A 19,267-nucleotide genomic window follows, 5' to 3' on the forward strand; every position below is an offset into this window, starting at 1 on the left:
CGTCTGTGTGTCCGTCCGTCCCCTCCCACTACTGGATTTGACGATGATTGAAACTTCAAGGAGATGAGCGCCTGACCCTAGGCCCATATCCTTCCTGTCACCTGCCACAACTCCTGGGTCCAGATCCTACTCAGAGAAGGGTGAAGAGGGCAGCCATCCAGCAAGGGAAACAGGGTCAAGGGGCTCTCCTCCCCGCCCCTGTTCCTGTCCCTTTCCGCCCAGAGGGGCAGCAGGAAGTGAGGAGAAAGGGCAGGGATGGGAGGCGGGAGTGGGTGGGAAGGAATGGGGTTTATCAAATCCCCAGCAGGCTGCCCAGAGGGCAGCAGCTGGTGCAAGTAGCCTGGCTGGAGAAACCCACCTCAGCAAGAAGGGAGGCCGCCGACCTACTGGGCCGACGGACTCCCACTACAGGTGAGCCCAGAGAAGACCATGTAAAGCTGATCCTAGCGCTGCTATCGATGCGCTTGGCGCTCCCTAGCTTTCAGGCGTGCGGGCGGGAAAGGGGCTGGCGGCTAGATGCGGGCTTTCGGGGAGTCGAGTCGTGCGTGGAGAGCACGAGACGAGGGAACAGCTCTAAGCCTACTCCCTATCAGAAGGGGATTGCAAGGCAGAAGGGTTCAGAAGATGGAAGAGAGGCACCTGGGGAGCCTCTGCAGCCTACTTTCCACAAAGGCCGGCCTGAAACTTGTGTGAATTGCACTTTACTTGGAGTTGGGTGAGAGTCCCCCTATGGACAACCATCCCACCTTCACCTCGTCGCAGAGACTGGACCCGAGAGAATCCAGCGGATTGGCCTGCCCTGGTGTGGATCCGGAGAAAGCGGGTAGACCACTCTCCTCTTAGGCCAGGCTGAACCTCAGCCCCTCTGGCGACTCAGCGACCTACCCCTGGTTACCAGGACAACGGCTGGGTCGGCTTTGCCAGCGGAGGCTCAGAGGCCTTACTAGGCCCCCTCCTCTGGACAGGCAAGGGGCGGGGCTTCCCTCTGACCACAAACTAGCGTAGGGAATCTAGGATCGGAGAAGGCGGATCATTAATGTCCCAAGAGGCTCCGAGCCACTCAGGTCAAAATCTCTTACACTACGCAAAGGGCCCACACTGCTAGAGTCCAAATCCAGGCATGTGGGACTGACTTCGCAGCTACCCCTAGTTAAGGCCTCGGCCATAAGCCTTTATTCCACATGCCGCCACCACCCCCTCCGCGCGCGCCTGCCCGCCCCATCTAGTACTCTGTCCCTTTAAGAGGCCGGCGGCACAGAGTGGATTGGTCCACTGGAGACAGACTGTGGGGGTGCGATCTCAGGCTGGTTTGCTCTCGCGACTGAGACTCTAGCGGGGATCCCGATCCCAAGACGTATTAGATCTCAGAGAGATGACTATGTTCCTCTACAGAAGATCTGAGGGTCCTCGAACTCGAAACGCAACACTGGAAGAAAGGAAGGCGAAAACACCCTCCCCACGAGGCCGCAAATCCTGCCATCGGCCCACCTCCGAGGCTAGATTCTTAAAAGGCCCGCGGGCCTCGGGGCGGAGCCAGCAGAGGCTGGAGCTGGGGCAGTGCTTGGGCGAAGGGCCGGAGCGGGCTTGGCTGGTACCAGGATGGCGGCGGCCCTGGCGTGGGTTCTGGTGGCGCCTGGTGCGAGGTGAGGGCGGGCGTTGCAAGCCTGGTGACTCTCTCTCCCTGTGAGCTGGGCTCTGAATCTCTAGGGGAGCCTTCATAAATGACCCAGGAACCCCCCCCCCCGGGGTGAACTCTGGCCCCACGTGCGGGGCGGGGGCGGGGTCCCGCACAAAGACCAGGAGGAATACCCTCCACTCGGGACCCCTTGTGCTGGGAAGTGAAGATGTAGGCTGGTCGCGAGGGCTCGCACAGATTCTCGGTGGCTGTGGCGAGCCCCGCGGAGCGGAGTCCGCTGCCCCTTTGTCCCCCGGGCGCCTACTCCAAGCCAAGGACAGTGTCGGTGCCCAAGACTTAAGTCCTAACAGCCTCACTCTTGTGCTTGGAACATGGTTGCACGGATCTCAGTTCTTCTGCAGTGTTGATAAAAGCGTCTCAGCTTCTGTATGCATTGTGCCCAAATGCTGTCCCTTCTCTGAATCGAGAGTTTTTAATGTGGGGTGGGGGCCTGCAGGGTGGAGCTTGGGTTCACGGTGTTCTAAAACAATGTGCTGTGTGGTATATAGGCGTGTAAGTGACTCTGGCTGTGAGTCTGTAGCCTAATTCGTCCCGTTTTCAGAAGGGACACAGACCCAAAGGAGACTCTTGCCCAGCCACAGGTAGCTCCAGAAAGGACTCTGGTTTTGGTAGAGTCCCTAGGGTCTCTTGCCTACCCTTCAGTAGGCTGCTAACTCTCAAACCTGTTTGTTACAGGCTTGGCAGTCTGAGCAGGAACGTGGTGTGCGGCACAGTATGTGTTTGGGGGGTGTGGATGGGATTAAGGCGCTCATCTCTGGAGTTCTCTAGACTAATTTGTTCTCTCCCCACACTTCCTTCAGTTCCTGAGCTGCTCCCAGGCAGGTGACACTTGCTGTAGCCCCCAGCATGCGGGCAGGACTGGGTCCCATCATCACACTGGCCCTAGTGCTGGAGGTAACATGGGCCGTGGAGCTTAAGCCCACAGTACAACCCATCTTCACTGGCCGACCCTTTGTGGTAGCATGGAATGTGCCCACACAAGAATGTGCCCCACGCCACAAAGTGCCACTGGACCTTAGGGCCTTCGATGTGGAGGCCTCACCTAATGAGGGTTTTGTCAACCAGAATATCACCACCTTCTACTACGACCGCCTAGGCCTGTATCCACGTTTCGATGCAGCTGGGATGTCTGTGCATGGTGGTGTGCCTCAGAACGGTAGCCTCTGTGCACACCTGCCCATGCTGAAGGAATCTGTGGAGCGCTACATTCACACCCAGGAACCTGGGGGGCTGGCGGTCATTGACTGGGAGGAATGGAGGCCTGTATGGGTGCGAAACTGGCAGGAAAAGGATGTGTACCGACAGTCTTCGCGCCAGCTGGTGGCCAGTCGACACCCTGACTGGCCAACAGACCGAATAGTGAAGCAGGCACAGTATGAGTTTGAGTTCGCTGCTCGGCAGTTCATGTTGAATACGCTACGTTACGTCAAGGCAGTCAGACCTCAGCACCTCTGGGGCTTCTACCTCTTCCCCGACTGCTACAATCATGATTACGTACAGAACCGGGAGAGCTACACAGGCCGCTGTCCTGACGTGGAAGTGGCGCGCAATGACCAGCTGGCCTGGCTCTGGGCGGAGAGCACAGCTCTCTTTCCCTCTGTGTACCTGGATGAGTCACTGGCCTCCTCCGTACACAGCCGCCACTTTGTCAGTTTCCGTGTTCAGGAGGCCCTGCGTGTGGCTCACACCCACCATGCACACCACGCTCTCCCGGTGTACGTCTTCACCCGCCCCACGTACACCCGAGGACTCAAAGGACTTAGTCAGGTATGTACGTGTTCCAGGGCGCCGCCTCTGCCTTCCTCCGGGAGCCACTGCATGCTTGGGTTGCCGGGGCAGACATACTAGAGTGTGCTGCCTGTTCCACATCTCTGAATCCTGTGGAAGGGTGATGTCATCCGCATTCTGTAGATAAGACTGAGGTCCAGAGAATTAGCCCGGAGCCTCTAGAAAGTCCGTGAAAAGTGCACAGAATTCAAGCCAAGCATCCTGACTTTGGAGTCAGAATGTGTGCCCTTGCCGTTGTGGGCTGATATGTGGTGCTCGTGGCTTTGGAGACGAAGGTTCCACATGAGGGTGGAAACGGCTTAAACGGGAAACCAAAGCAGCCCCTGCCTGGAGGCACACAGGGGAAGGCCTCACTATGGTCAGCAGGTTAGGCCAGGTCTGCCCCTCTTTTCCTGTCTGGTGTCCGTCCCCCTCAGTAATCATCCCTTCCCACACAGATGGACCTCATCTCTACCATCGGTGAGAGTGCAGCCCTGGGCTCAGCTGGTGTCATTTTCTGGGGCGACTCAGTGTATGCTTCAAGTATGGTAAGGGAGGCCTCCCCAACCTGCCAAACTGGGGGGAAATTTATACTCTGACTTCCACACTCACCTTGGTATACAGACTGAGTCCAGCTTGTCTGTCGCCTAAGCATGGAGGCTTTGCCCCTGAACCCAACAGAGAAGAAGGGAACCCCCCCACACCCTGTTTCCAGGAAGAGGAAATGCTGTCCTGAACAGCTGGAGTTCCATCCTTCCTCATCTGCACAGCTGGGTTCCAGTCTGTCCCCACCACACTTCTCACTAGGGACAGGGGACTGGAACTGTGTATATGATGTGTGCATATGTATACAGATAAGTGTGCCAAGGATGAGGTTCAGTAAGAGCACTTGTCTAGTCTAGGATTCCAACTCCACTACTGCCAAAAGAGGTGTTGTCACCGTAGTGTAGACAGTTTCTGTCAGGGCTTTGGGCTGAGGCAGCTAACATCAGATGCTTACCTGTTAATCTTGGCCTCTTCCTCCAGGAGACCTGCCAGTACCTCAAGAATTACCTAACACAGCTGCTGGTCCCCTACGTAGTCAATGTGTCCTGGGCCACCCAGTACTGCAGTTGGACCCAGTGCCATGGCCATGGGCGCTGTGTGCGCCGCAACCCCAGCGCCAATACCTTCCTGCACCTCAGTGCCAGCAGCTTCCGCCTAGTGCCTGGCCGTACACCTAATGAACCCCAGCTTCGACCTGAGGGGGAGCTCAGCGATGCCGACCTCAGCTACCTGAAGACGCACTTTCGCTGCCAGTGCTATTTAGGCTGGGGTGGTGAGCAATGCCAATGGGACCATAAGCAGGCGGCTAGAAGTGACAGTAGAGCTTGGGCTGGGTCCCACGTCACCAGTCTGCTGGCTTTGGTAGCCATGGCCTTTACCTGGACCTCATAAGGGGGGTCTCTCCCCCCTCCCCCCCACTCCGGGATATCAGTCCAGCTGGCCTCTGGCACAAGGATCTGGGCATGAGAAGCCTGTTAGAGGGTAGACAAATGAATCTGGGGAGGGCAGAGCCCCTTGGATGCCTAGCAGGCATCCATCCCAGCTGTCACCCCCCTGTTCTAAGGGGGAGAGAAGAATCCTCTCATCTTGCCAGAGAAGAAGGAGGATACAGCTAGGCCAGGGAAGGCCTGACTACTCCCCTGCTCCTGGATAGTTTATAATTTTGGGGTCTCTTTTGTAAATTAAATATAAAACAACTTCTGTGCTTGGTTTTTCTCCTTCTGGGCTAGTGTGTGCAAGAGAGCCCAGGGTTGTCCATGAGGTTAAGCTCAGCTCTTTGAATCCCTCAGCTGTGTGTTGGCTCGGGCCTAAGGAGGCAGAGCTGCCTACCCGACGCCTCTGCTGAGGCAGGACCCACTAGAGGAGGATTTACACTCTCCCCTAACGCCAATCTCACTTTATCTTGATTGGAATGGAGTTGGGCCCACCATTGTGCGACCGATAAAGCCAGTTGTGTATCTGCGCCTCTCCCCGAAACCCCAGGCTGGGCCAACACCAGCTTTCTTACCTCAGCCACCCTCGGAGAAAGGGGAAGTGTTGCTCAATCTTCCCGGATGTTCCTATAGACAAGGGCATTTCTGTTCCCAAGGGCAGTGGGCTCTTGTCACGTGCCCCTCTCGCCATCTGCGCCACAGCCTTCCCTTGGGTCTGAGATGTCAATCTTCAGCGTCAGTCCCTGTCACCATGTGGATGCATGATGGAGCTGTTGGGAACTATTCTGCTCTGGGGAGCAGGGTCCTCCCCACAGGTCAGCTTTGGAGCCAGGACATGAAAATATATAAGTTCAGTGGTAGAGCACTTGCCTAGCATGTGTGAAAGCCCTGGGATTGAGCACTAGCACCATATATATACATGGGAATGAAAAACCACTCCTGCCCATGGGACAAACAGAGTGTCAGTGATGACTCAGCCCTGCCCTCAAACTTTGTGGCTCTACAAGCGTTCCCACGATTAGCTTGCACTAGGTCCTGAGTTCACTCACGAGAACCAGAAAGTGAGTGAGAACAGCCAACAACCATGTTGAGATTTGAAAGGGATGTGGAGGAACCAGGTGATGACATATACCTATTGTAATCCCTGTAACTTGGGAGGTAAAGGCAGGAAGATCAGGAGTTTAAGCCCAGCCTTGGCTAGGAGGCCAGCCTGAGCTATATGGGTATAGCTCGGGTATATATCTTTTTTTTTTGCGGGTATGTATCTTTAAAAGAGGAGTCTGCCGCCGGGCGGTGGTGGCGCACGCCTTTAATCCCAGCACTCGGGAGGCAGAGGCAGGCGGATCTCTGTGAGTTCGAGGCCAGCCTGGTCTACGGCGCGAGATCCAGGAAAGGCGCAAAGCTACACAGAGAAACCCTGTCTCGAAAAACCAAAAAAAAAAAAAAAAGAGGAGTCTGCCAGTGGTGGCTCACGCTTTTAATCCCAGCACTTGAGAGGCAGAGGCAGGTGAATCACTGTGAGTTCAAGGCCAGCCTGGTCTACAAAGTGAGTTAGTTCCAGGACAGCCAAGGCTACATGGAGAAACCCTGTCTTGGGGAAAAAAAAAAAAAGCCAGGAATAGGGCTCAGTGGGTAAAAGGCATTTGCCGTCAAGCCTGACGATCAAGTTTGATCCCTGGTACAAAACTGACCCCCTAGAATTGTCCTCTGACCTCCATACACACCTTGTGGCACCCATGAGCACACATAAATAAACAAACAAACAAAACCTTTAAAAAATTGTGAGATCCTCGAAAAACCAAAAAAAAAAAAAAAAAAAAAAAATTGTGAGACAAGAGTCTCAATATGCAGCCCTGGCTAGCTTAGCACTCACTATGTAGATGAGGCTGGTCTTGAACTCACAGAGATCCACCTGCCTCGACCTCCTATGCACTGGGATTACATGCATGTGCCACCATCCAGACTTACTAATTTTAAAATCTGAAGAAAGAAGAAAGACCAAAAATAATGGAGTTCAACAAAGGAGGGCAAAGACTAGGGAAACTCCCGTCTCCTCCACACCTGTGATTTCCAGCACATGGGGACGGGTGCTGAGAACTGAATTCCAGGCCTCTGGAAGAGCAGCAAGTGTTCTTAACCACGGACCATTCTCCAGATCAATATATATATATATGACAGGCAGTGGTGGTGCCCCCCTTTAATCCCAGCACTTGGGAGGCAGAAGCAGGCAAATCTTTATGAGTTCAAGGCCAGCCTGGTCTACAGAGGGAGTTCCAGGACAGCCAAAGCTACACAGAGAAACCCTGTCTCGAAAAACCAAAGGAAAAAACAATTTGTATATATATTAGAAAGTCACAAGATTCATGAGCCCCCTCTCCAAAACTGAAAAGCAGTAAATCATTGCTGGAGAGAGGAGCTACCTACAAGCTGGCAAGCTTTTCCATGGAAGCAGCTTTTGTATTGTTCCCTGTGCCAGGGTGGACCGTGTGGTGGTACAGCTGTCTTTGAGTCACCCGTCCGTGCTGCTTCTCTAGCCCCTCTTGTTCCTCCTGTAATGTAATGACAAAACTCATGGACTCAGCACAGCAGACTTGGACAGAATTGTTCTTCGGTCTGTTGTCAGTACCCTATCTGAGATGAACAGAAGTTTGTTCACACTCCCTTAGAAAAAGTCATGCCACACCAAAGATGACCAGAACTGCCCTGAGGGGTAGGGGAAGGGTCAGGGTAGGAAGGTGGGGTTGCTCAATGCCCCTATGGTAGCCTTATCGTGAATGCCAATGCTCAGTGGCCACCAGGAAAGAGGTTTAGTGGTTCAGGACCAGATACAGCTGTAGGCCCAGACAGCATTTCACCCTGGGCAGGGCCATGTCCTCTCCTCTCTTACTTTCCCAATCCTTGCAGGCAAGCCTGGGCCTGAGCACCGAGCAGATCAGACTAACCAGCCTATGATTCAGTGAACTGGTAAAACTACAAACGCATGAGCACACATTACTTTTGCATGTACTCACTAACAGATCTCTACTAATTCCCACAGTCATGCAAATACAGGGTCTCGTGGTCACAGAACCGCAAGGTCTATCACACATGATCCCAGGCACTGAGTCCCCACATTTGAATGTATAAACCTTGGGAATTTGGGCAGTGGCCCAGTTACCAACCAGAGCTTCACAAAGACAATCTGACCCAGAGTATACAAAGGGTGATACCACACCACAACTTCATGAACACAGAACCTCCCAGAAACAGGGACCGGTTACCCATTAGGCATGGCAGGCAGACAGGGCTTAGAGCCACCATACTTCTAGGAACCCACAAAAGTTTCTTTGTTTGGCTTGTGTACGTGTTCGTGTGCGTGTGCGTGTGCGTGTGCGTGTGTGTGTGTGTGTGTGTGTGTGTGTGTGTATGCATATGTGTGGTATAAAGGCCCAAAGTTAATTTGGAATGTATTTCTCTACTGCTCTCCACTGTTTTTAACTAGCATTTTACATGCATTTGTACTTACATGTGGGCATGTGGATGCCATGGTACGTGGGTGGCAGTCAGAAGACAGCTTGTGGAAGTTAGTTCTGCCAAGTGTGCTCCAGGGATTGAACTCGGGTCATCAGGCTTGGCTGCAGGTGCTCTTACTGGCTGAGCCATCTCACTAGGCAATCTTATATTTGAAAATGCCTTTTTAAAGAGCTAAGGATATAGCTCAGCGATGGAACATTTGGCTAGCAAGCATGAAGCCCTGGGTCCTATTCCCAGCACTGGAGAGAGAGAGAGAGAGAGAGAGAGAGAGAGAGAGAGAGAACAAAACAACTTGTTTTAATGAAGGAGGGACCCACAAAGGCAAAAGTGCCTGGAGCAGTGGTGTGGAGAAAGTACTCTATAATCATATAGTCCTCAGGGACCACACTGCAGGACCACACATTTGCTTGACCGGTTGATTAAGTCTGCCTCCAGCCCCAAGGGGGACACAAAGCCCTCCCCAAGTGCAGTCTGAGTGGGAGAGGCTGTTGCTAGTCCAGCCCCTCCCACCCATGCAAAGGCCAGCCTATAAACTGGGTGGGGTGACTATCTACAAAAACTCAGAATTTCCCCGAAGCAGCAGCTGCAGCAGCTTCTCCAAGTTGCTGCAACTAGGGCCAGTTTACGGAATTCAGCCAAGCCATGCTTGCGCTTACACAGCATGGTCAGGAAGTTTGGAGAATGAAGCCCTTCAGTCCTGAGGTCAGCAGGGACAAGTGGGCTGCTGGAGGGTTTCCAGGGCTGGGTTCTTGGTCACTTGAGCATCCCTTTTCCCAGCGGCTGCCAGGATTTCTGGTGTTACAAAAACGGAATGGCCTCCCTTAGTCATTACATCGGCCTGGAACTGAGGGCCCGGCTCTCAGGTCCTCTTTCAGAACAAATGGGATGGTTCCTCTGGCCCTTCAGGGAAAGGGTGGGTAAGATGAGGCCAAGGCAAAGCCTGGGGGAAGCAGATGGCAGGGTCCTGTCCACAGAGATGTCTCACTTGTACTTTTCATGGCCATGCTCCTCGCCAAGCCTCTGCTCTGCTCTCTCTGACTCGCTGAGCCCTGCAGGTCAATGTTCAGCTAATACCACACCCGGGACAAATTTCTGAGGAATGGGCGAGGCGCAGCTACTTCAAGCAGGGTTCAGAAAGTTTGATATATGCCTTTAACTCTGCCTCCTTTGGTCAGGCTTCCTCAGACCTACCCCGTGCCACTGCAGCCCACCTGCTTTACATCTACACTCTCTTCCTGAGCTTGCTCAACTTGGTCCAAGGCTCCAGAGGTTCCATGGTACCCAACAAGCCGTTCATCACTATTTGGAATGGGGACACTTACGACTGCCTGAAGAGTTATGGAGTGGATGTGGATGTCAGTGTGTTTGATGTGATTGCCAACAAGGAGCAGATATTCCAAGGCCCTAACATGACTATTTTCTACAGCTGGCAGCTGGGCACCTACCCCTACTATACATCCACCGGGGAACCCATATTTGGTGGCCTGCCCCAGAATGCCAGCCTGGTTACCCACCTCACTCGTGCATTCCAGGACTTCAAGGCTGCCATACCTGAACCTGACTTCTCAGGACTGGCAGTCATTGATTGGGAGGCATGGCGCCCACGATGGGCCTTTAACTGGGACAGCAAGGACATTTATCGGCAGCGCTCAATGGCACTGGTCCAGGCAGAGCACCCTGACTGGCCCAAAACTTCAGTGGAGACTGTAGCCCAGGACCAGTTCCAGGAAGCTGCAGAGGCCTGGATGGCAGGTACCCTCCAGCTGGGGCAGGTACTGCGTCCGCATGGCCTCTGGGGCTACTATGGCTTCCCTGACTGCTACAACCATGACTTTCTAAGTCCCAATTACACAGGCCAGTGCTCCACAGAAATCCGTGACCAAAATGACAAGCTAGAGTGGTTGTGGAACCAGAGCTCTGCCCTCTATCCCAGTGTCTACTTGCCCGCAGCACTGATGGGCACAGGGAAGTCACAGCTGTATGTTCGACACCGTGTGCAAGAGGCATTCCGTGTAGCCACAGCTTCCAGAGACCCCCATGTGCCCATCCTGCCCTACGTCCAGATCTTCTATGAAATGACGGATCATCTTGTGTCCCTGGTGAGTGCTGTGTGACCTTGTCTACCTTATCAGCCTTCCTTGTTAGGTAATAAGGTAACAGGTCCAACAGCTGAGTCCACATAGCTGCAGGGTACTACTCTCTTGTTTTGTGGGGGGTGGGTCTTGGGAACTCAGGGCCTTGTACAAATGCTTTCCTACTGCCTTAAATACCCTGGTACTTTGTCCATTCATTCCCACATACAGGCAGCATCTACTTTGTGCCAAGTTCTGTGTGAAGCTTGGGTGATTCAGAATTTAATAGAAAAATTAGTTCCTGTCTATTTACAGGCTAGACAGAGAACAGGCTCGGCCCTGGCCACCAACGCTAGAGCAGCCTCAGGTGAAGGTTACAGATTATTTGTCCCATCCAGTGATGTCACAGCAGTTCCCACAGGCAGGAAGGACAGTAGGTCCTGTAGAACTAAGCAGTCTGCTTCTCAGGAGGAGCTGGGGCACAGCCTGGGGGAGAGCGCGGCCCAGGGAGCAGCTGGAGTGGTGGTCTGGGTGAGCTCCGAAGAAACAAAAACCAAGGTAAGTCGCGGCCTGGGAGGAGGGGGAGGGATGAGGAGAAACTGGCCTACTCTTTGTACTCCTGAAGTCCTGGCTAAGCAAAAGTAAGTACCGCTTGCCTGTAAGGAAGGACTAAGTGGGCTCATCCAAGGCTGTGGTCACTTATGCTCTCCTCCCCACTCAGGAATCATGCCAGGTCATTAAAGAGTACATGGACTCCACACTTGGGCCCTTCATCGTGAACGTGACCGGCGCGGCTCTTCTCTGCAGTGAAGCTCTGTGTTCCAGCCATGGCCGCTGTGCCCGCCATCCCAGTTACCCTGAGGCCCTGCTCACCCTCAACCCTGCCAGTTTTTCTATTCAGCGAACACATGATGGCAGGCCCCCAAGCCTCAAGGGTACCCTCTCACTTAAGGATCAGGCCCAGATGGCTATGAAATTCAAGTGTCGATGCTACCGTGGATGGCATGGAAAGTGGTGTGAGAAGCAGGGTATGTAGTGATTAGCTGTACCAGACTGCACACACTAAACACCTAACATACCCTGGGCCTACCTATGACTTCCTCAAATACAGTCACACGCACACAAGTCACAGTCAGGAATACACTCAGCCACTGTCATGGTCATATGCACACAGGCACACTCATAGGGGTAGTCACAGAGTGAGTCAGAATTAAGGGCAAGCACTATCAATTCTGTGCCTATAAGGACCTACTTGGCAGGCAGGCAGGATCATGGGCAAGTCCTTCAGAATCTATGAGTGAGCCGTCACCAAAGCTGACACTTGCCATATGTCTGCACTGTTAGCACTAAAAGTGGACGAACTCAGTCTCCACACCTCAAGACGTGCAGGGAGGGTGAATACTTTTATTTACTTATTTTTTGCTGTGCTGGAAATTGAACTTAGGACCTCACACATGCTAGGCAAGTAAGTGCTCTACCACTAAGCTATATTCCTAGCCACTGAGGGTGAGTACTCTTTGTCCAGTGTTGCCCAGCAAGAAGAGACAAGCAAGGCCAGGCATGATGATGCACACCTGTAATCCCAGCACTCAGGAGGCAGAGGCAGGAGTCTCCCTGTGAGTTCAAGGACAACCTGGTCTACATATTAAGCTCCAGGACAGCCAGGACACTGTCTCAAAAGAAAACAAAACCAAGAGAGATGCATATTGAAATCTAGGTTATCTGGCTCCAAAGATGGAACCTTGCACACCTACTGTGTGTTGATGGTGCCCTAAGTGAGCTGGGAAAACACAATAACACCACTCTACAGGATCCCTGAATCTGATGAGAGACAGGAGCACTGCTCAACCCAGCAAACAGAGCTATCATATTTTACTTAGCTGTTTAATTAGCTCCTAAAATAGGCAGGCCTCAGAACCCAGAGAGCACTTCGGAGGCTCGTTTCTTTCACCCAAGTGCGTGGTCTAAAGACCGCTGCTTCCCATGATCAGGAGGAAATTCCTCTGATGTACTAGGGCTGGAGACGCTGCCAGAGCTGAGACAAGACGAAATTCCATTACTTTGAACCTGGGGCGGGGAGAGGTGCAGGCGGAGCCAAACCCAGGCAAGCTGCTAGAAGCCAGAGGCCGGGCCCGCAAGGGGCCGGGCCAAGAGGAGGCGGAGCCATCGGGAGGAAGCTTCTGGCCTAGCCGCCGCCGGAAGGGAAGGAGCCAGGGAACATAATGGGCCTGCACTGGTTCTGTTGTGACGCTCAGAACCAGGGGCGGGGTGTCTAGGTGGTGGCGTTCCGGGCACGGAGGACTTAGAAGGAGGTGCGCCGTCGCCTGCGAAGACTGCTGTGTGTCCTCCGTACTGCTGGGACCAGCGTAGGCAGACCGAGGAATCGGAGCCAGAGACAGCGAGATACCGAAACGTGCGCAGGCTGGACGCGGACCATCCCGGAACTCGGCTTTAACATGTCAGTATCACCCTCACTTCTCACACGTTGCCCATCAATCCTCCCCACGCCCGTGGTCCCTAAGTCACCATGTCGCCCCTCAAGTCTTACCAGCGTTGGCCCTTCCCTCCTAGAGCGTGCTGAGCCACACCCACCTATAATCAATCAAAACCCCCACTCCCCCCGGAAGATCCATGGCCTGTGTACCACAGAGGGCAGGTGCAGACCCTCTCTGAATACCCGGAGCTCCGCTCAACCTATAGTGTTGGGGCCCGCAATGAAGGAGTTAAGCCGGTCTGGGGAACCCTGGGGTTCTGGGCTAGGGGCGGACCCTGAGGTTCCTCCTTTCAGACCTTAGCAGCCTAGGAGCTGGGAGAAGGTGCTGCTTCTCCTGAACTGACTGATGCAGGTAAGGGGCTTAAAGCCCGGCGTGTGGGATTTGTGTGAGGGGTGTGAGAACTGCCCGTCTTCAGGCTCAGAGAAAGTTGGGAAGGGGAATCTGGAGGCACTTTATGGAGCAAATGAGTAGAGTGGGACTCAGCTGCCCACCCACTACAAGAAACCCTCCAGTATAGCTCCTCCTTCCAGCCGAACCTAAAATAAGGTGGGTAAACAATGAGGTTTGAGCATGGAGGCCTGGGTCCCCAACCTGGTGGCCGTTGGGCACCTGTAGATTTAGGAAGGAAGCCATGGTCCTTATCAGGGTAACTGAAACTCAGGCCAGAGGGCAAGCAGGCTTGCAAAAGCCACATTCTGTGCTGCGATGGGCCAGGCTCCGTGCTGATGCTGTGAGGGCACCATATATAGGGGCAGTTGGGTCCAGGCCCAAGGTGTCCTGAACTGACAGAGTGGGAGAGGAAGGCCATAAGCTCTGCTTTCTAGGGAAGGCAGGCAGTAGAGGGGGTGAAGGCTGAGCCTGTTTGGGTGGGTACGTGGGTCCCAGGACCCACTTGATAGCAGGCCTGGCCCGGAAAGCTGCAAAGGCTCAGAGCTAGAGGAGAGCTGACATGTAGGGAGGAGAGGCAGGGCAACTCCTGGGGGTGGTCTTTCTTCTGAAAAGAAAACTCCAGTAGGAGCAAACTAGAGGTATGATGTCTGGCTCACCCTCTGCCAAGGCTAGCCAGCTACAGTCATGGACTGCTAAAGATAAGACAGGCTGCTTGGTGTGGTGGTGTGGCGGTGTGGCGGTGTGGCGGTGGCTGACGTCTTCGATCCTAGGACTTGGGAGGCTGAGGCAGTCGGCTCACTATTTTGAGGCAAGCATAGTCTACATACCCTGGAGAGAGACAGAGGTGGGGGAGACCCATACAAAAGCAAGATAGTCAACAACTGGGCTAGGTTGATTAACCCAGTACAGTGAGCTGTTATAAAGGACAAGTTTGTAGCCAGAACTTCTGGGTTCTACCGCAGCCTCCAGCACTTACCAGTGTTGGGTAGGACTCCTGGATTCATTCACCCATAGGGATGGGTCTCTTCCAGGACACCTATACTTTCCAGTGCATGTAGGACAAAGTTAAGCACATCATTCCCCAGTTCCCAGATGCATGCCCCCCTTCCATCCATTAGTTCTTCCCTGCCCCGACCCTGTCTTCCTGACACAGCCTAGCATGGCTGTTATCCACAGGAGGTGAGCCCTTGTATGAGGAGATGCCACTGCCTGGAGACCATAGCCTTCCCCTCCAGCCTGGCAATGAGCCACCTGAAACCTAACAGGAAGTGACCTTGGCTTCCTGCCTGACTCAGCTGAGCCTGGATCCTACCTGTAGGCAAGAGTTGACTCTGAGCCCTGGCCCAGCCAAGCTGACCCCTACCTTAGACCCCATGCACCGGATGGAGCTGATCCTGAGTACCAGCCCAGCAAAGCTGACTCTAGATCCTGCATGCCAGCCAGAATTGACCCTGAGATTCAACCTGACCAAGCTAACCCTGGATCCTACACGCCAGCCAGAGCTGTCACTGAGTCCCAGGATAGCTGAGCTGACCCTGGATTCCACATGCCACCCAGAGATGACCCTCAGTCCGGGCCCAGCTGAGCTTACCCTGGATCCTGAACACCAGGCAGAGGAGACCCCAGCCCTCAACCCGGCTGAGTTGACCCTGGAGCCTGTGCACTGCCGACCTGAGCTCCTGAGTGCTTGTGCTGACCTCATCAATGACCAGTGGCCCCGCAGTCGTGCCTCCCGTCTCCATTCCCTGGGCCAGTCCTCAGATGCCTTCCCCCTCTGCCTGATGCTGCTGAGCCCTCACCCCACACCTGGAGCATCCCCTATTGTGGTGGGCCATGCCCGTTTATCACGGGTCCTGGACCATCCCCACAGCCTCTTAGTGGAGACGGTGGTGGTAGCCCGGGCTCTGAGGGGCCGTGGCTTTGGTCGCCGCCTCATGGAGGGCTTGGAGGCTTTTGCCCGAGCCCGGGGCTTTCGCCGGCTACACCTCACTACTCACGATCAGTTATACTTCTACGCCCATCTGGGCTACCACCTGGGCGAGCCTGTGCAGGGTCTGGTCTTCACCAACCGTCGGCTGCCCACTACGTTCCTACGTGCCTTCTCTAAGACACCCTGCCCCCAGCCACCCAGCAAGGGGCCTGTCCTAGCTGCCCAAGCTGTCCCAAGGAGCTCTAAGGGACCTGCATTGCCACCACCTCCTCCCCTACCCCCATCTCTGACCACCTCACTCCCACCTTCACCAGGGCCCCTTCCTCAAAGCCTGCTAGAGGCAGGATACCGAGATCTGAAGGGGTGCCCTATATTCTGGATGGAAAAAGACATCTGAAGGCTAGGCCCTGTCTCTCTGGGACACTGAATTGCCCAGAACAGTCCCAGCCTCCTCAGTCCACTGGCCATACTTTAGCCCCCTAGCCCTTGGGGCCGACCTTAGCCTGTGTGTGTTTCCTGGGTACCAATGGGCCAGGAGGTGGCTTCAGAGCTTTGGCTCAGAGCTGTTAGTGTGGCTAAATAAAGGCTTCCATTAGGTATGGCTGTGACAGTTTATTTGTTAAACCCCCTTACCAAATCCCCTATCCCTGCAGAAGCCCTGCTCTCCACCTTGGCCCAAGAGTCACTGATGAGGTAACATCTGTCCTTTGTTCCTCCTCTTCCAGGCCCAGGGTAACTGTTCCTTTACACTTCCACTGACTCATCACCATTCACCAAGCACTTATTATGTGTCAAGCCCTGCACTCGACACAGGCAGTGAGGCATTTGAAGACAAACAGTGGTGGGGGTGGGGTGTGGCAGGCAGGACTTGTCCTGGGAGCCCACGGACCCTCACTTCCCCCAGGATCTGGGAGATATGTGATGATAGAGACCCGAGTGCCGAATACGAAGTAAGCCAGGGAAGCAAGAAGGCAAGCGAGGGATGTTTTTGAGGCAGAGACAAGATGGGCAGGGGAAGCAAGGGGACTTATGACAGCCATGAGTTGGGGTGGCCTCAGAGAACATGATGGTGCCTTAACAGAGATGGAGAACACCGGAGGGGAGCAGCCCAGGATGTTTGGGGTATGGCCTCTCTGAGAGACCCATGAAATGCTTGAGAGCCATGTTTAACCCCCAGCCCCGCCCCTTTCCATAAGAGGAGGAACTTGGGAAGCTTTCACAGCTTTCCTTGCTATGCAGAAGGCATGGTCTTGGCCATGGACTCTAAGCTCATCCCCCCTCTCTCCTGCAGGTTTCCATCTTTGTGGCACCACCATGCAGCTAGGCCTAACCCTGATGGTGGGGGTAGCCCTGTGCTTTGTGTGTGGCCAGTCTTTGCTGCAGGCTCCTGAGCGTCCCTTTTCTGTGCTGTGGAATGTACCCTCAGCAAGATGTACGGTTCAGTTTGGTGTGCACCTGCCACTCAGTGCCCTCAGCATCATAGCCAACCATGGCCAGCATTTTCATGGCCAAAACATCACCATCTTCTATAAGAACCAGTTTGGTCTTTATCCTTATTTTGGATCTAGAGGCACAGCCCACAATGGGGGCATCCCCCAGGCTGTGTCACTAGACCGCCACTTGGCACAAGCTGCCCACCAGATCCTCCACAGCCTAGGGTCTAGCTTTGCTGGCTTGGCAGTGCTGGACTGGGAAGAGTGGTATCCACTCTGGGCTGGGAACTGGAGCCCCCATCGCCAAGTCTACTGGGAAGCCTCCTGGGCTTGGGCACAGCGGATGTACCCTGACTTGGATCCTCGGGAACAGTTCCACAAAGCCCACACTGGCTTTGAGCAGGCTGCCCGTGCTCTGATGGAATACACACTGCAGCTGGGCCAGGCACTTCGCCCGCATGGGCTCTGGGGCTTTTACCGATACCCAGCCTGTGGCAATGGCTGGCACGCTACGGTTTCCAACTATACAGGCCACTGCCGTGCAGCCACCGTTAGCCGAAACAACCAACTGCATTGGCTCTGGGCCGCCTCTAGTGCTATCTTCCCTAGCATCTACCTCCCACCCAGACTGCCACCTGCCTACCATCAGGCCTTCGTCCGACACCGCCTGCAGGAGGCCTTCCGTGTGGCCCTTGCTGGGCATGCACATCCTTTACCTGTTCTGGCCTATGTTCGCCTCACACACCGGAGCTCTGGGAGATTCTTGTCTCTGGTAAGTAAAAGCTGAGGTTTAGGGGTCTGAGTCCAGAGACACAGCCCTGTTCTAGAAAGGCCTGAAGAGAAGACTTTGCCTAAGGGACTTGGGAAAAGTGGTCATGGTCTCAGGTTTAAAAAAGGATCCTATCCTGCTGGGCGGTGGTGGCACATCCCTTTAATCCCAGCACTCAGGAGGGATTAAAGGAGTCAGATCTCTGAGTTCGAGGCCAGCCTGGTCTACAGAGTAAGTTCCAGGATGACTGGAACTATATAATGAGACCCTGTCTCAAAAACAACAAAACAAACAAAAAAGATCCCATCCTGGAGTGGAGAGGCAAGGCTGTGTGCTGGGAGATCTCACTGGGTTAGAGTCTGGCCTTTGGGTATCTGGAGGTCCTGGGAAGTTACTTAGAGGCCCTGTCAAAAGGGTCCTACTCTAGGAGGCTAGGGAGATGATGGTTAGGTGATTAAGAGCACTCACTGCTCTTCCAAAGGTCCTGAGTTCAATTCCCAGCAACCACATGGTGGCTCACAACCATCTATAGTGGGATCTGACACCTTCTTCTGGCACAAAGGCATACATGCAGACAGAGCACATTAAATAAATAAATAAATCTTTAAAAAAAAAACAAAAAAGGGCCCTACTCTAGAGGCAGAATCAATCCTAGCAGTAAACCAAACAGTACCATGGTGAAGTTGGGCCCTGATGGATCTGGCCAGTCCAGCTTTGGCTTACCGGTTCTTTGCCTCCAGGATGACCTGGTGAGGACTATTGGTATGAGTGCAGCCCTGGGCGCAGCAGGAGCAGTGCTCTGGGGAGACCTGAGCCTCTCCAACTCTGAGGTGAGTGTTCCCCCTTCACCACACACATGCTGGAGTTCTAAGTCGAGGGAGAAGCCATGCCAAGGCTTAGAGAAGGAGCAATGATAGATCTCTTTTCTTCTTAGGAGGAGTGCTGGCATCTCCACGACTACCTAGTGGGCACTTTAGGCCCCTATGTGATCAATGTGACAAAGGCTGCCATGGCCTGCAGTCACCAACGATGCCATGGCCATGGTCGCTGTGCCCGGAGAGACCCAGGACAAAAGGACGCGTTTCTGCATATGAAGCCAGATGGTAGTCTTGGAGCTTGGAAGTCCTTCAGATGCCGTTGTTACTTGGGTTGGGCTGGCCCTACCTGCCATGAACCTAAACCTGAGTCTAAGGAAGCAACATAAAGTCAGGAGGTCTTGTCCCTGTTGCCACTTTCCCAGCCCTAGTGAAATTCCCATTTATGCTTTATTTAGCTAATAAATAGAACTTTGCCAAGTACATAGACCACTTCCACCAACACACCTTCCCTCAGAATTCCTGAGGAATAGATAGGGCCTAATAAAAATATAAAACCAGAATCAGAGCCCACTGAGATCATCTGACTTAAGGCAATAAAGCAGCCTCAGGGAGTCAGTTCCAGGCATTTTTGTTTGGTTGGTTTTTTGAGACAGGGTCTTTCTTCGTGTAGTTTTGGTGCCTGTCCTAGATCTTACTCTGTAGACCAGGTTGGCCTCGAACTCACAGAGATCCGCCTGGCTCTGCCTCCTGAGTGCAGGGATAAAAGGCATGCGCCACCGCCGCTCGGCAGTTCCAGACATTTAAGGTTGCCAGCTAGCCTAGGGCTTTGTTCCTATACCTCAGTGAATCTTCAGAGAAGTCATATCTAGGGAACAGTGAGACAACCTCCCAATGCACATGCACATA

At 53.8% G+C, this 19,267-nt stretch overlaps 4 protein-coding genes across 14 annotated transcripts; all 4 read left to right on the plus strand.

Moving 5' to 3' along the window:
• Window positions 1-303: 303 nt before the first annotated feature.
• On the plus strand, window positions 304-5,209 carry Hyal2 (hyaluronidase 2). 3 transcript variants are annotated; one of them, XM_052719948.1, is made up of 4 exons: window positions 304-411; window positions 2,497-3,463; window positions 3,922-4,011; window positions 4,490-5,209. In XM_052719948.1, the coding sequence occupies exons 2-4, from the start codon at window positions 2,543-2,545 to the stop codon at window positions 4,898-4,900; spliced, it is 1,422 nt and encodes a 473-aa protein (XP_052575908.1). In that variant the 5' UTR covers window positions 304-411; window positions 2,497-2,542; the 3' UTR covers window positions 4,901-5,209. The 3 variants fall into 3 exon arrangements, with proteins under 3 accessions (XP_052575908.1, XP_052575917.1, XP_052575901.1); XM_052719941.1 differs by lacking the exon at window positions 304-411 and adding an exon at window positions 445-1,643; XM_052719957.1 differs by lacking the exons at window positions 304-411; window positions 3,922-4,011 and adding an exon at window positions 441-1,643.
• A 3,760-nt stretch (window positions 5,210-8,969) lies between these two features.
• Window positions 8,970-18,592, plus strand: Hyal1 (hyaluronidase 1). Of its 9 annotated transcripts, XR_008214309.1 has the most exons (7): window positions 8,970-9,156; window positions 9,630-10,553; window positions 10,995-11,084; window positions 11,248-11,554; window positions 12,803-12,984; window positions 18,284-18,373; window positions 18,478-18,498. XR_008214309.1 is itself a non-coding variant. In XM_052720080.1 (6 exons), the coding sequence occupies exons 1-5, from the start codon at window positions 9,097-9,099 to the stop codon at window positions 12,979-12,981; spliced, it is 1,560 nt and encodes a 519-aa protein (XP_052576040.1). In that variant the 5' UTR covers window positions 8,971-9,096; the 3' UTR covers window positions 12,982-12,984; window positions 18,478-18,592. The 9 variants fall into 9 exon arrangements, 8 of the variants coding, with proteins under 8 accessions (XP_052576040.1, XP_052576015.1, XP_052576031.1 ...); XM_052720080.1 differs by lacking the exon at window positions 18,284-18,373 and having other exon boundaries at window positions 8,971-9,156; window positions 18,478-18,592; XM_052720055.1 differs by lacking the exons at window positions 18,284-18,373; window positions 18,478-18,498 and adding an exon at window positions 14,565-14,777 and having other exon boundaries at window positions 8,972-9,156.
• Window positions 12,883-15,940, plus strand: Naa80 (N-alpha-acetyltransferase 80, NatH catalytic subunit). Its single transcript, XM_052720123.1, has 2 exons — window positions 12,883-12,984; window positions 14,730-15,940. Coding segments are annotated over exons 1-2 (1,011 nt in total). The 5' UTR covers window positions 12,883-12,982; the 3' UTR covers window positions 15,739-15,940.
• Hyal3 (hyaluronidase 3) lies at window positions 16,656-18,984 on the plus strand. Its single transcript, XM_052720111.1, has 3 exons — window positions 16,656-17,546; window positions 18,284-18,373; window positions 18,478-18,984. Exons 1-3 carry the CDS (start codon window positions 16,656-16,658, stop codon window positions 18,745-18,747), a joined length of 1,251 nt encoding a protein of 416 aa, XP_052576071.1. The 3' UTR covers window positions 18,748-18,984.
• The last annotated feature ends 283 nt before the right edge of the window (window positions 18,985-19,267 follow it).

The sequence above is a fragment of the Peromyscus californicus genome, unplaced genomic scaffold (assembly GCF_007827085.1).
Source record: "Peromyscus californicus insignis strain IS unplaced genomic scaffold, ASM782708v3 Scaffold_11__1_contigs__length_118956290, whole genome shotgun sequence".
In the NCBI taxonomy this organism is placed as follows: domain Eukaryota; kingdom Metazoa; phylum Chordata; class Mammalia; order Rodentia; family Cricetidae; genus Peromyscus; species Peromyscus californicus.

Excerpts from the sequence above, each read along its gene's own strand:
- Hyal2 (XM_052719948.1), top strand. The coding sequence starts at position 2,543 with ATGCGGGCAGGACTGGGTCCCATCATCACACTGGCCCTAGTGCTGGAG. Across the intron at positions 3,464-3,921 it reads GACTCAAAGGACTTAGTCAG|ATGGACCTCATCTCTACCAT; the intron begins GTATGTACGTGT and ends CTTCCCACACAG. Across the intron at positions 4,012-4,489 it reads CAGTGTATGCTTCAAGTATG|GAGACCTGCCAGTACCTCAA; the intron begins GTAAGGGAGGCC and ends CTCTTCCTCCAG.
- Hyal1 (XM_052720080.1), top strand. The coding sequence starts at position 9,097 with ATGCTTGCGCTTACACAGCATGGTCAGGAAGTTTGGAGAATGAAGCCC. Across the intron at positions 10,554-10,994 it reads CGGATCATCTTGTGTCCCTG|GAGGAGCTGGGGCACAGCCT; the intron begins GTGAGTGCTGTG and ends TCTGCTTCTCAG. Across the intron at positions 11,085-11,247 it reads CCGAAGAAACAAAAACCAAG|GAATCATGCCAGGTCATTAA; the intron begins GTAAGTCGCGGC and ends CTCCCCACTCAG.
- Hyal3 (XM_052720111.1), top strand. The coding sequence starts at position 16,656 with ATGCAGCTAGGCCTAACCCTGATGGTGGGGGTAGCCCTGTGCTTTGTG. Across the intron at positions 17,547-18,283 it reads CTGGGAGATTCTTGTCTCTG|GATGACCTGGTGAGGACTAT; the intron begins GTAAGTAAAAGC and ends CTTTGCCTCCAG. Across the intron at positions 18,374-18,477 it reads TGAGCCTCTCCAACTCTGAG|GAGGAGTGCTGGCATCTCCA; the intron begins GTGAGTGTTCCC and ends TTTTCTTCTTAG.